Here is a 14,149-nt window from a genome sequence, read left to right as displayed (position 1 = left end):
TAAATAAGGATCAGAGACGTGTTTTTTGTGAATGGTTGAAATCTTTGAAATTTTCAGATGGATATATCTCTAATCTTGGAAGTTGTGTCTATATAAAAGAATGTAAATTGATTAGTTTAAAAAGTCATGACTGCCATATAATAATGCAAAGACTCATTCCTATTGCTTTAAGGAACTCTTACCACATTTTGTATAGGATGTGATTACGGAGTTGAGTATTTTTTTACATGATATTTGCTCAATAATTTTGAAACATTCACAAATGGAGAAGTTAGAGAGAGATATTTCAATCATTTTGTGCAATTTGGAAAGGATATTTCCACCATCCTTTTTTGATTCCATAGAGCATCTTTTAGTTCATTTGCCATACAAGGTCAAAGTTGGAGGACCTGTTCATTTTCGATGGATGTATCCGTTTGAAAGGTTAAATTGTTATTTTCTATACTTTGACTCTTTGAATGCATAAAAAATTTCTATTTATATTATATATTAATATTTAATACAATTTGTTTTTTTAACCTCCAGATTCTTATATCATTTGAAAAAAAAAGTGAAAAATAAAGCACAAGTTGAAACTTTTATTGTTAATGTATACATAGGGATGTAAATGAACCAAACGGTTCGCGAGCTATTCGGAGCTCGATTCGGTAAAAAGCTCGTTCGAGTTCGTTCGTTTATCTTATCGAGCCGAGCTCGAGCTCGATTTCGAGCTCCACAGTTTTATCGAGTCGAGCTCGAGCTTAAGGATATTCGGCTCGTGAGCTCATGAACATGTTCGTTTATAGGCTCGCGAGCCAAAAAACGAGCCTTAAAATGAGCCTTAAATCGAGCCTTAAATCGAGCCTTAAATCGAGCCAAAAAACGAGCTCTAAAATGAGCCAAAAAAATGAACTCTAAAATGAGCCTTAAAATGAGCTTTAAAATGAGTAAAAAATGAGCCAAAAACGAACTCTAAACGAGCCCAAAAACGAGCCCGAGCTCGCTTAACGAGTTAGGTTTGTTAACTTTGATAATCGAGCTAATAACGAGTCGAGCCGAACTGTTCACGAGCTTGATAATTCTAAAACGAGCCGAGCTCGAGCCTTGTGGTAAAAGCTCGATTCGAGCTCGAGCCGAGCTCGAGCCCGAACATAACTTAAACGAGCCGAGCTCGAGCCTAATACTGTTCGGCTCGTTTACATCCCTATGTATACATTGTGGAGGAAATAACAAATTTTGCATTATATTATTTTGAACCTTATGTTCAAAGCAAAAGGCGAAGAGCGGGTAGAAATGATGAGGATTCTATCGATCCAAATGTAAAGTCATTTTCATTTTTTAACTATTTTGGTCGACTAAGTGGACTATGTAAACAAAGAAACTTAACTGATAAAGAATGGCGGGCAATCCAGACCTATATTTTATTGAATTGTATAGAAGTATCACCATATTACAAGTAAGTATATGTATTTTTTTTGTAATGTCGTAAATTATTTGTGTTATAATATATTTTTTTTAAGTAGGATTTTCAAAAACTTATATTCTTAATTGCCAACACAAGAGTTTGATCGATTTTATGAAGAAGAATTTGCTGCATGGTTCAAATCATATGTAAGTAAAAATCTATATTTGTTTGACACATATCCATACTTTTAACAATGGGTGTTTTGACCTTAGGTTCATGGTAATCAAGCTCAACTTGAGCAAGATTGGCTATTTCATCTGTCATGGGATCCAAAAATATTAGTACGCACTTGGCTAGCATATTTCATAAATGAATATAATTTTCATACTCAAAATTAGGGAATGAGGAAGAATACTATGAATAGTGGAGTGTGTGTTCAGTCATCCGATGATAGAGGTGCAAGCAATGATTTTTATGATTTGCTTAATGAAATTATAGAGGTAGAATATCCAGGGTCAGAAATACGAGTTATCTTATTTATGTGTCGTTGGTTTGACCCTGTCAAAGGGATGAAGGTGCATCCACATTATAATTTGGCTAAAACAAATTATAAGAGATTTTATAAAAGATATGAATCATTTGTGTTGGCACAACAAGTAATTCAAGTATTCTATTTTTTGTATCCTAGTTTGAAATGTGATAAGATTGATTAGTGGGTTGTTTGTAAAACCAAAGCATAAAAAAAATTTTAGGCACGTTGGGAAAACATTGCATATCAACAAGAGGAAGTTGCAAACACCTTTCAAACTGAGGAATATATTATTCCAACTTTACGAGATCCCAACGATGTAGTGATAAATGTGGATACAAGTGAAATTGATGAGGAGGAGGAGGAGCAGGAGCAGGATGAGGACGAGGATGAGGATGACAATGAGGACTTTGATTTTTGATGATGGGTAAGTTTTGTTAGTTTAATTTAAAAAATTTACCATATTTTTTCCATATGTGGTACTAATTTTTTTACAAGAACATTTACCTTTATTATGCAAATTTATCAAAATCATGAGTTTTTTATATACGGTCTCATTTTTAATTTTATATGTTTTATTTGTTAATATACTATATTTTTTCCTACGTGTCATTAAAGGTGACATTTCATTTTTCCCTCCCTTATTCTCTAAGATTTACATAAATATGGTAAGTTTTTTAATGTTTTTTTTTATGCATCAAAACATCAAATTTATTTTATCCTATATTAGAATTTTCAACATATGTTTTAACGAAGTGGACATATATGGAGATCACAGGATCAGACAGATTCATCACCTGCCAGTGTACCTACGCTACCCTTGTTCAGGTAGGATCATCTCATGCACCTTCTCCAGCGCCTTCACATTCGCCACCGCCGGTACCATCGCCTATCCCCATAGATCTTCCTAACTCAACAAGAAACTCATTTACTGAGTTTAGAAATGATAGAACTTTTGTAGTCCCCATCAGAGATTCATAAGTACTATAAATTATTTTATTTTTTGATTTATCTTAATTATTTAACATTATTTGTTTGTAATTTAATGCAGGTTTGAAAATCCTGTACAAGTTATTCACGAAATCAATAGAATCGTGAATAACCATTGGGGAGGAGAATCAATGACATATTTAAGCACTCCATCGGCCACAAAAGAATTATGGTGGAGCTAGTTCAAGGTATATTTGTTTGAGTTTAATTTATATTAAATTTAAAGTAAATATATAATCAATTATTTTTTCTATTTTCACAACTAAATAATTAGGATCCATTGACGAAAATAAATCAAAAAAATTTTTTTTTTTAAAATTATGACGATCACAACAGCCATGTATTGAATTATAAGGGAGACTTACTCTTGAGATCTTATTTGTTCGTCAAGAGGTGCCAAATAAAAAAAATTATGCAATTCCGTTAGGTATGCATGTCAACTTATGAGAGAGCCAGAGTATTCTCAAAGTATTAACAAAAGCAAACTGATGAGTTTAAGTAATAATTATGCACTTCACACCACTTAAAGAGAAATGCTTCATCGCCTTTCTACATCTATACTCGGATCAATAGGAATAAAACATACGGATTCAGTCTGTGTATATATATGTTGATGTTACTGGAACTCTATTGACACTTGCCTTGCATATATATTTTACCGCCGCGAGTACTGTCACAACTTGATTCAGTTGCAGACGTTGCCGCCGCCATGCTGAACCGTGCTCGACGCCGCCATCCACGGCAAGCCAAAGCCCATCTTCGTGGGCCGCTGGCCGACAACAATCTCATCACGCCTAATATCAACTCCCTCCTCACACCTTCCTCTCTCCAGTAACGTCCCGAAAAGCTTGAGCCCTTCTTCCCCTGCTGCTTCTCTGCTCTTATGATCCTCTGTTGCGGTAGTATGTGTCTGCATTAGAGCACTGAATTCGACCTGGCTCAAATCGACGAAGCCGGAGAGGAAGCCCAGCAAGTGTCGGCACTGGCGCTTGGCCTCGGCGAGCTTGGAGCTGAGTGCCTGGTTGTCGCTCCTTAGCTTCTCGTTCTGGCTGGTGAGCTCCAGAAGGTGGCCGGGATGATCAGGTGGGGGGTGTGAGGAGGCAGAGGAGGAGCTGTGGACTTCGGCTGAGGTAGACATGGAAGGAGGAAGGTGGGCGGTGGTTTTGTGATCTTTAGCCTTCCACCGGCGGATGTGGCAGAGGAGTCCTTGCTCTCCTCGCCGGAAGTTGACATTTGCGAACTCCCACTTATCCGGCACCACCTTCCGGAAGCCCTGGCCGCAATCAAATTTACGAAATCAACACATTGTATATACTCTCACAATACCCGAAACTTTTTTTTGAAGTTTTTTTAACTGAAGAACTTAATTTTTTTTTTATAAAAGTTATTTACTAAACGAAGATAACTAATCAAATTATTATTATTTTTTTTTTCAGTTTCAAGGTTTTGACTTGACGACGCAGCTAGGTGGACATTTGTTGCATTAATGTATTTGTGACTTTGAGAGGCAGCTAGCTAGCTATCTTATTAATTATATATCTTAATTTCCACCATGGCCAAGAACTTCAATGCGTGATCCATCGTCCCGGGTCACGGAAGGATATTTAAATTATCATACAAATATTTATTATTTGAACCCCAGTTATAATGTATTTATAGAAATTTTTCTTCCAAATGAGGGATATAATCAAAAAATGCTGGGTTTATGGACTGGCTACCGCATGCGCTTCCTGATTTATCATAGTGATCAATGAAAAATTTTCATAGGACCGAGTCAGTCATCCCAGAAATAATCAATGAGGCTAAGTAGAATTATCATTTTTTTTAATGCATGATTCATCACTATCTATCTATCTATCTATCTATCTATTGGTACGCGGGATAATCAATCAAGAAATTAAAACAATACTATTGCCTGTGGTAACAAAAGAAATCCGCCACCCTCAGCGACTTTACATAGTCGATCCATGACTATATGTAAGGAAGAAAATCAGAAAGTTATAATTTGTCCTATGATAGTAATTATACTCCGTATTAACCATTTCAATCTTGTCCTGGGATAATAATATGCCTCGGGCAGCAATAGTACTATCTGATATGGCAAAAGAAGATTCATTTATTCCTTATATTCTTGTTGATCCGTCCCTAGATAAATATAAAAAAGATAAATCAGATTACTATTATAATAACCAAAGTATGAGAAAAGACATCCATCGACTTTCAATTCCATAACTTAATATTTCATATCTTAACCACATCCGAGAGTACACAATAGTGCTGCCTGAGAAGTAAAATTAAGTGGATATAGAACTCACGTATGTGTTAAGCTGTCGGACGAAGCTGGAGAAGTTGTTGTGCTTGAAGTGGACGGGCAGGAACTCGCTGGCGAACTCCGCCGGCTTCCACACCACGAACGACGCCCCCTTCACTCCCCACGATATCACCTCGTCCGTCGCCTCGTCCTCCACCAGCCGGTGCGTCTTCACCAAGAACGGCGGCGGTCCCCCGCCGCCGCTCCTCTTCTTCGTCATGTATCCTCCTTACACGGAAACATATATTACTTGATAAAAACAGATATATATATATATATATAAGTCGTTATTCAAACAGATCTAGAAGCTTGTCCACACGCCCCACGTTCTGCCGTTTCGTTGGCATCGCCGTAATCTTTTGGTTGCTCGTTATTGAGAATTCAAAGACGTAAAAGAAAATTAACAGACGGCGAGGCACTTTATAAAAAACATTACCCTCGTCCCATGGCCCCGTCAGCCGGCCAACACGGGACCGAATGTGAATCTTAGTGCTACCAATTCATTTACCACAACCGCTGTGCCTCTATATATATATATATATATATATATATATATATATATATATATATATATATATATATATATATATATATATATATATATATATATATATAATTGTTATGTTATGAATTTTATCTTACGAATTGTTACGGTCATATCATATTATTTTATTTTTTTAATACAATATTTCCACTTTCTATTTTTTTTCTGCTTCTTCATTCTAACTGCATGCTCGCCACGTCTCGTCACCAGTCCAATCTCCACTCCGCCGCTCTCGTCTCTGCTCTCCGCCACAGAGATGGTGCCAATCCACACGATCGATGGCATGTCCACCTTCACCGGCCTTCCCCACCCGAAGTCCACATCGTAGACTTTGAACCTCAGTGACCCAGCAACGGCTAGCGGCCTCTGCATCGCGATCGCACGGTACTTCTCCAATCACTTGTCGGCGTCCCTTAGTGGCTATGCCTTGAACTGCTCGATGCCTTCGCCGATGATTCGAGCTGCCACCACCACTCCATCTTCTCCCGCAAGGTCGTCGGCCTTCTCGCAGAAAATGGTGACGATGCAGTTGCCGAAGTACTCCGCCGGATACGTCGGTTGTAGCCGACCCCTGCAGTTTCCTGCGAACACTAAGTGCACAGTGCTCTCGGCACTCGGCGCTCGTGCCTTGACGTAGGAAACCCACGTGTAAGCGTGCGTCGCCACGATGTCGGAGCAGCGGAAAGAAGCATTCTTCTCTTTGGAGGAGATCATCGCCTTCAGCTTCCTGAGGTCGTCGGCAGTGAGGGTCATCGTGCCGATGACCGCGTCCAGATGAGCGAATTGGACCATCATGGATTCGTCGTTTCGTGCGTCGGCCACAAGACCGAATAACTTGGAGTAGGCATCATTCGGATTTGGAATTGGGCTTCGGTCGAAGGAGGGCGGGGTTGGCGACGCCTTTTAGAGTCTGAAAGCTCTACGAGCCCACGACGAGGCGTGGCAAGGTGCGATGACGAGGCACGGCGAGCATGCAGCGAGACCGAAGAAGCAGAGAAAAAAAAAGAAAGAGGAAATGTTGTATTTAAAAAATAAAATAATATGACATGACAGTTGGTCCGTAACAATCTACAGAATAGAGTCCATAGCATAATAATTCTCTCTCTCTCTTTCTCTCTCTCTCTATATATATATAAACCTAGTGCTCCTTATGTAGGGAACCATGGTGACTTCAGGTCCAAGGACTAGTAGTCATACTAATAGTCACATGAGAAAGTATATGACACTCATATAACGATCCATGATACTTTCTCATGGCGGGTCATTCAGTATACATTCTCCAATGCATATCCATGTGTCAACTTGATATCTCTATATCCTTGACTTGTGAGATCAAGTCATCGCGTTGACCTACATGCTAGTCTCGTCGCATTAACATTATCCCTGAATGTTAATACTCGACTAGGAATGATTAAGAGTAGTGTTCGCTATATCATCTCACTATCGATTCAACCAATCGATTGATATAGGTAAGAACCTTCTACTCAAGGACGCTATTATACTTAGTTATTTGGCCCCAATACAAGTAAGAATAATAACCAAAATAAATGACTTTATTTATATACAAGAATATGTTACAACGAGTCCATACAACAATCATCAAATGATTGGCTCTAACTAACAATCTCCCACTAGCACTAGTGCCAATCAGTGTAAGCTCTAAGGCCTAATGACCTAGTGTGACCATCATGCTTTCTCTGTGCCAAAGCCTTGGTCAAGGGATCTGCGATGTTAGCATCTGTGGGTACTCTGCAAATCTTCACATCTCCTCTCTCGATAATCTCTCGTATGAGATGGAAGCGCCGTAGTATGTGTTTGGTCCGCTGGTGTGAGCGAGGTTCCTTAGCCTGTGCTATTGTTCCATTGTTGTCACAATATAGCTCTATAGGATCAGCTATGCTAGGTGATCCGGCGGTAAGAACAGGGGACCCTTGTTGAGGGCAGTCAACGCCACGTGGAAGTCAAAAGGTTAAATGGCCGATCGGAAAAGGGTGGACCGACCGGCCGACCGGGGTCTAAGCGGAAGCAAAGACAACCAGACGGGGAGTCGGGTCTCCGACGCTCATGGTGAACAGGGTCGCCGGGCCGATCGGGTAGCCCGTTCGGCCAAGGCATAAAGCAGTACTGCTGTGAATAGTTTCATTCGAGCATACGACCTAGAATCTTCCAGTCGGATGTGATGGGACGGTCGAGCGGCCGGACGCTCGACCGGGAACAGATGATACAAAAGAACAAGGGAAACATCGGGAAACATCTTCTGACAGCAGACATGTTCAATGACTAAACCATACGCAGAATCTTACGACAGAAGGTTCTGTCGTCCCATCAGAGGGGTGCTCGGACTGTAGTGGTATAGTGTCAGGCAAGTGTTGGGTTTTTCGGACCGCGAAAACCGCTTTTCGCGTCGCGGAAACCCCGAATCACCCAAAGCCGTAGATCCGTGCAAGGAAAAATTTCGAAAACACAAATACGAGTTTTATACTACGATCTACAGTAGATCTACAAAGGAAAAATCATTTTACCTTCGATGCGTGCCCTTGTAAAATCCCGCTCGTCCAAGGTACTTGTCGGATCTCCAAAGTATCAAGGTAGATACTTCTCTAGTGATATCCACACGAACAAGGAGTGTCTCTCACACTCAAAGGATGGAGAAGAGAGCCCCAAGTGTGCTAGCACTTTCTAGAGCTCTCGGATAGGATTTAAATGGAGGGAAAAAGAAAGAAGAAAGGAAACTCTTACACTCAAGAAGTAGTCTCCTCTTTTGTGACCTTCACCCTTTCTTTCTTCTCTTAGAATACAACTCAACCACCTTCTCTCCCTTCATGGAACCCACGACCAAAATAGAGGAGAAAGCAAGAGAGAGCTAAGGAGGAAGAAGATGGAATGAATGAGAATGAATTGCATTCACTCTCCTTCATGTGTGTGTAACCCCCTTCCCATTTAATGTGGCCATTAAAGAGGGCATTTGTAACCTCCATGAGGTGTCACACACATGTGCAACCATGATGATGTGGAGCATCATCAATGGTCCACCTTATGCCAACTCACAAATGAGGTGGCAAATGGTCAATTCAAAATTGACCTTTGATCTTCCTTTTCAAATCAAGTCAAACTTGACCAAATCTCTCTCATGGTTGATCTAATCTAACCATTTGATTCAAGCCAACTTAATATAATGAATCTAATTCATTTAATTAAATTGATTCAATGAGTCATAATCCAAATTAGACTCATTGAACACATGAATCAACTTGAGTCTAACTCAATTAGCCCAATTTGGATTACTCTTAATCCAATTTGGTTCATCACATGAACCTAATCCAATTGGTTCATCACATGAACCTAATCCAATTGGTTCATCATATGAACCTAATCTCCATCCACTTGTTCTTTGTGTGTGACCCAATAGGTTCTTGTAACGTTGGCAATGTTTCTAAACTCCTTTAGAAACATAAGCAATGAGCGGCATCTAGCAATACATCATTGCTACCCAAGTTACAAGAATGTTGAGATCCAACATCACCTTGTGACTACTAATTGTGACTCCTCACAATATGTGACAAGTGTCCTTCTATCCTAGACATCTAGATTGATTAATGTGAGGCATAGACCGTGTCATCCTCTAATCAATCTAAATCTTGAACTCCAAGTAGACTCACTCGATCAAATGAGCTCAACATCTAATGTTGACTCATTTGGGCATGGCCATGCACTTCGTGGTCTCACTCTATCAAGAATAGCGATGTCGCTCCCGTCATATGGGAGGGATAGATCCCATCTACATCACTCACATCCCTCTGCATAATTCGTTACATACCCAGTAATCGCCTTTATAGTCCACCCAGTTACGGGTGACGTTTGACGAAACTAAAGTACATAACTCCTTATGTAGGGATCCATGGTGACTTCAGGTCTAAGGACTAATAGTCATACTAATAGCCACATGAGAAAGTATATGACACTCATATAACGATCCATGATACTTTCTCATGGCGGGTCATTCAGTATACATTCTCCAATGTATACCCATGTGTCAGCATGATATCTCTATATCCATGACTTGTGAGATCAAGTCATCGAGCTGACCTACATGCTAGTCTTATTGCATTAACATTGTCCCTGAATGTTAATACTCGACTAGGAATGATTTAGAGTAGTGTTCCCTATATCATCTCACTATCGATTCAACTAATCGATTGATATAGGTATGAACCTTCTACTCAAGGACGCTATTATACTTAGTCTATTTGGCACTAATACAAATAAGTATAATAACCAAACAAATGCCTTTATTAATATACAAGAATATGATACAATGAGTCCATACAATCATCAAATGATTGGCTCTAGGGCTCTAACTAACAGCAAGCTCCTCTGACAAGCCCATACTGAGGTATGGTAAGAGGACACGTATTTGCCTCGGTATGTGTGTATAAGCCTCTTCACAGCCCTATATAAGGGCCCTCACACTTCGTCGGAGGTACGCATTCTCTGATATTCGGAGTCACTTCTTTGTTGTCCACTTGCCTGACTTGAGCGTCGGAGGGTCATCGCCGGGAACCCCCTCTCGGCCCGACTTCCTTATAGGTTCGTCGGAGGTCCATGCAGACGGTCAGAGATCCACGTCAGCAGTTCGGAGAGCGCCACGTGCCCAGCGTCCATCGATTCAGTGTTCGGACAAGATCACTAGGAATCACCCCAAGCTCGGTAATGAACTTGCGGATCCAAACTGCCTCCTTTGCTGCTTCTGATGCAACAATATACTCGGCCTCTGTCGTAGAATCAGCTACTGTGTCCTGCTTCGAACTCTTCCAGCTCACAACACCACCATTTATGCAAAACATGAACCCTGACTGCGATCGATAATCATCCTGATCGTTCTGGAAGCTGGCATCATTGTAACCTTTTACAGCTAGCTCGTCATCGCCTCCATATATCAAGAAATATTTTTTAGTCCTTCTCAAGTACTTAAGAATATTCTTGACCGCTATCCAGTGATTTTCACCTAGATCTGACTGGTATCTGCTCGTCATGCTCAAAGCATACGAGACATCAGGACGAGTACATAGCATGGCGTACATGATAGATTCTATGGCTGAAGCATAAGGGATCTAATCCATGCAGTCTCTCTCATCTCTAGAAGAGGGACCTTGAGTCTTCGAAAGACTCACGCCATGTAACATCGGCAGAAATCCCTTCTTGGAGTTCTGCATGGCAAACCGTAGGAGTACCTTGTCAATATATGTACACTGACTTAGGCCAAGCAACCTCTTAGATCTATCTCTATAGATCTGTATGCATAGAATGTGGGATGCTCCACCTAAGTCGTTCATTGAGAAACAAGTCCCTAGCCAAGTCTTGACAGACTGCAACAAAGGGATGTCTTTCCCAATGAGTAGTATGTCATCCACATACAATATAAGGAAGACAACTGTGTTTCCTACAACCTTCTTGTAGACACAAGGTTCATCTTCATTCTTGATGAAACCAAATTGTTTGATTGCATCATCGAATCGAAGATTCCAGCTCCGAGAAGCTTGCTTTAGTCCATAAATGGACCTATGCAGCTTGCATACTCTGCTAGTATGTTGTGGATCTATAAAACCCTCAGGTTGTGTCATGTACACATCCTTGAGCAGGTTTCCATTCAGAAACGTGGTTTTGACATCCATCTGTCATATCTCATAGTCATGGTATGCTGCAATAGCAAGCATGATCCGAATGGACGTAAACATTGCTACTGGAGAAAATGTTTCATCATAGTCAATACCATGAATCTGCTTGAAACCTTTAGCTACCAAGCGACCCTTATAGATAAGTCCATCCATGTCAGTATTTCTCTTAAAGACCCACTTACATCCTATGGGTTTTACCCTTTCAGGTGGATCAACCAAAGTCCATACTTGGTTAGTGTACATGGATTCCATCTCGGATCTCATAGCCTCTAGCCATTTCTCAGAATCTGGTCTCATCACAGCTTCTTGATAAGAGATAGGCTCATCCTCAATGAGCACAACGTCATCATGGTCAGACAAGAGAAATGAATATCTCTCAGGCTGACGACGTACCCTATCAGATCTGTGAAGAGGTAGGTCTACTTGAATTGGTTGTGGTTCCTCAACTCCTTGTGGAACAACATCATCCACAACACTTTGTGGTTCTAGTTCAACTTCCATCGAGGCTTCAGTGCTATGGTCCACATCTTGAACTTCTTCAAGATCGAACATACTCCCACTAGTCTTTCTAGAAACAAAGTCCTTTTCTAGAAATACCCCAGTCTTAGCCACAACTACCTTGTGTTGACTGGGAATGTAGAAGTAATATCCCTTCGTTTCCTTGGGAAATCCAATGAAATAGCACTTGTCAGATTTGGGTCCCAATTTGTCCGAGACTTGATGTCGAACGTAAGCCTTACAACCCCAAATCCTCATAAAAGACACCTGGGCATCTCTCCCAGTCCATATCCTATATGGTGTCTTTATTACAGCCTTAGATGGAACTCGGTTGAGAATGAAGGTTGCTGTTGTAAGACCATTAGATTCGATAGAGGGGGGGTGAATATCGATTCGAAAATCTCGAGTTAAAACACAGCGGAAAAGTAAAGAAGTAAAGAGATGAACACTGTTGATTTTTACTTCGTTCGGAGCCTGTAACGACTTCTACTCGAAGGCCCGTACTCCTTGAGTACTTTCGTTGGGCAATTCACTAGCAATTCGGATAATTACAATTTACGTACAAATATTGCTAATGAAAAGAAGGAAAACAAAGCTAACCGACAAACAATGAAAAAAGAGAGCCGGAGTGAGTCGTCGGAGCTTTGTGAACGTTGTTGGAGCGCAGAGCAGCAGAGTGATTGGACTTAGAGTTCTCAGAAGACTGATATCTTGAAGCTCCTGCCTGGGGCTTCTTTTATATGCTGCTCCGGGCGCCTGGATCCCTTCCGGGCGCATGGAGTGTGACGTAACACTCCCAACCAGCATGCTCCAAGTGTCAACGTCGTCCTGGGGATAAAATTTGCCTCCGGGCGCCTGGATCCCTTCCAGGCGCCCGGACTTCCGGGCGCCCGGAGCCATTCCGGGCGCCCGGCAGTGTTAGTCCGAGGCAAATAAACCCTGCAGCACAGTTTGTTAGCACATTTTTACAGATACGCTAAGTAATAAAAATTAGCATCAAGAGTATGACTTAGATTCCGTCTTTCCGAGACCGGAATCTAGTCACGATCTCGACTTAGATATCCGAAATGGATCTAAGCCGGATCGACGCCTAATGTTCCCTTCCCGGGAACGCGTCCTCGCAGTCACTCCCCTCCAGTGACTTACCTCACTTACCTGCCAGACGTCCGGTCAGCCCGTCTGGACTTCCAGACGTCCGGTCAGCCCTTCGACCCGTCTGGACTTCTTGCCAGCTATCCGGTCAGCCCGTCGACCTAGCTGGACTTCTTGCCAAGCGTCCGGTCAGCCCGTCGACCCGCTTGGACTTCTCGCCAGCTATCCGGTCAGCCCGTCGACCTAGCTGGACTTTTCCTGCACACTTGATCAAAGTGTCAGACAACAACACAACTAACTTAACCTATTTGTCATTCATCAAAACCTGGGTTAGACCGTTAGTGCTACCCGCACCAACAATCTCCCCCTTTTTGATGGAATGACAACCTGGTTAAGTTAGTGAAAGCATATGTACGAAACAACATGCATTTGTGTGGTTTTAAAGTCAGTTTGTGTTTTCAAATTGGTTTAGCTAACTTAACCACCTAACCCTTCTCCCCCTTTGGCATTCATCAAAAAGTAAGCAGGGGTAAACAAGCATAGTGTAGAGTAATAAAAAGTTTAGTTCAAAAAATTCAAAGATATTGATAAAAGTATAATTTTTAACAGCAAGTTAAAAAATAGTCAAGTTGACTTGGGGGAGTTTAAGCCTTTGAAAATTTGTTTAAAGCATTAGCTTTTAGCTTTTAGAAAGCTAGCTAAGTTTTCATTTTCAAACACAAGTTTTCAAAAACCAGAATTCCAAAACTAAGTTTGGAAAATTTATTTTTCAACACTAAGTTTGTAAACGATTTAATTTAAAACTTAAGTTTTGACAGTGATTTAAGTTTGAAAAAATCTAACTTTCATAATTTTTAAAATCAAATTTCAGTTTGTAAATATTGATTTTGAACTTTACTTTTAGTTTTCAAAGGAGTTTGGTAGAACTAAAATTGAATTAGCAATTTTGAGTTGATTTAAAAAATTTTCACAATTTTAAGCAAGTTGATTTTGAAGACTGATTTTTAAACTTTGATTTTCAAAATTAAGGAAAATAATTTTGAGAAGCTTAGTTTGTAAACTTTAAGTTTTGAAAAATCTAATTTCCACAATTTTCAAAACTAAGTTAAATCTAATTTTCAAAATC

At 40.5% G+C, this 14,149-nt stretch overlaps 1 protein-coding gene across 1 annotated transcript; it reads right to left on the bottom strand.

Moving 5' to 3' along the window:
* Positions 1–3,366: 3,366 nt before the first annotated feature.
* On the bottom strand, positions 3,367–5,456 carry LOC121993648 (heat stress transcription factor B-1-like). The gene is made up of 2 exons (XM_042548014.1): positions 5,219–5,456; positions 3,367–4,176 (listed from the first exon to the last, which is right to left on the bottom strand). The coding sequence occupies exons 1-2, from the start codon at positions 5,432–5,434 to the stop codon at positions 3,589–3,591; spliced, it is 804 nt and encodes a 267-aa protein (XP_042403948.1). The 5' UTR covers positions 5,435–5,456; the 3' UTR covers positions 3,367–3,588.
* Between the last annotated feature and the right edge of the window lie 8,693 nt (positions 5,457–14,149).

Source organism: Zingiber officinale, chromosome 6A, assembly GCF_018446385.1.
Source record: "Zingiber officinale cultivar Zhangliang chromosome 6A, Zo_v1.1, whole genome shotgun sequence".
In the NCBI taxonomy this organism is placed as follows: Eukaryota; Viridiplantae; Streptophyta; class Magnoliopsida; order Zingiberales; family Zingiberaceae; genus Zingiber; species Zingiber officinale.
The sequence above is the reverse complement of the archived record's forward strand: the minus strand, read 5'-3'. Positions and strand labels throughout refer to the sequence as shown.

Excerpts from the sequence above, each read along its gene's own strand:
- LOC121993648 (XM_042548014.1), bottom strand. The coding sequence starts at position 5,434 with ATGACGAAGAAGAGGAGCGGCGGCGGGGGACCGCCGCCGTTCTTGGTG. Across the intron at positions 4,177-5,218 it reads TCCGACAGCTTAACACATAC|GGCTTCCGGAAGGTGGTGCC; the intron begins GTGAGTTCTATA and ends GATTGCGGCCAG.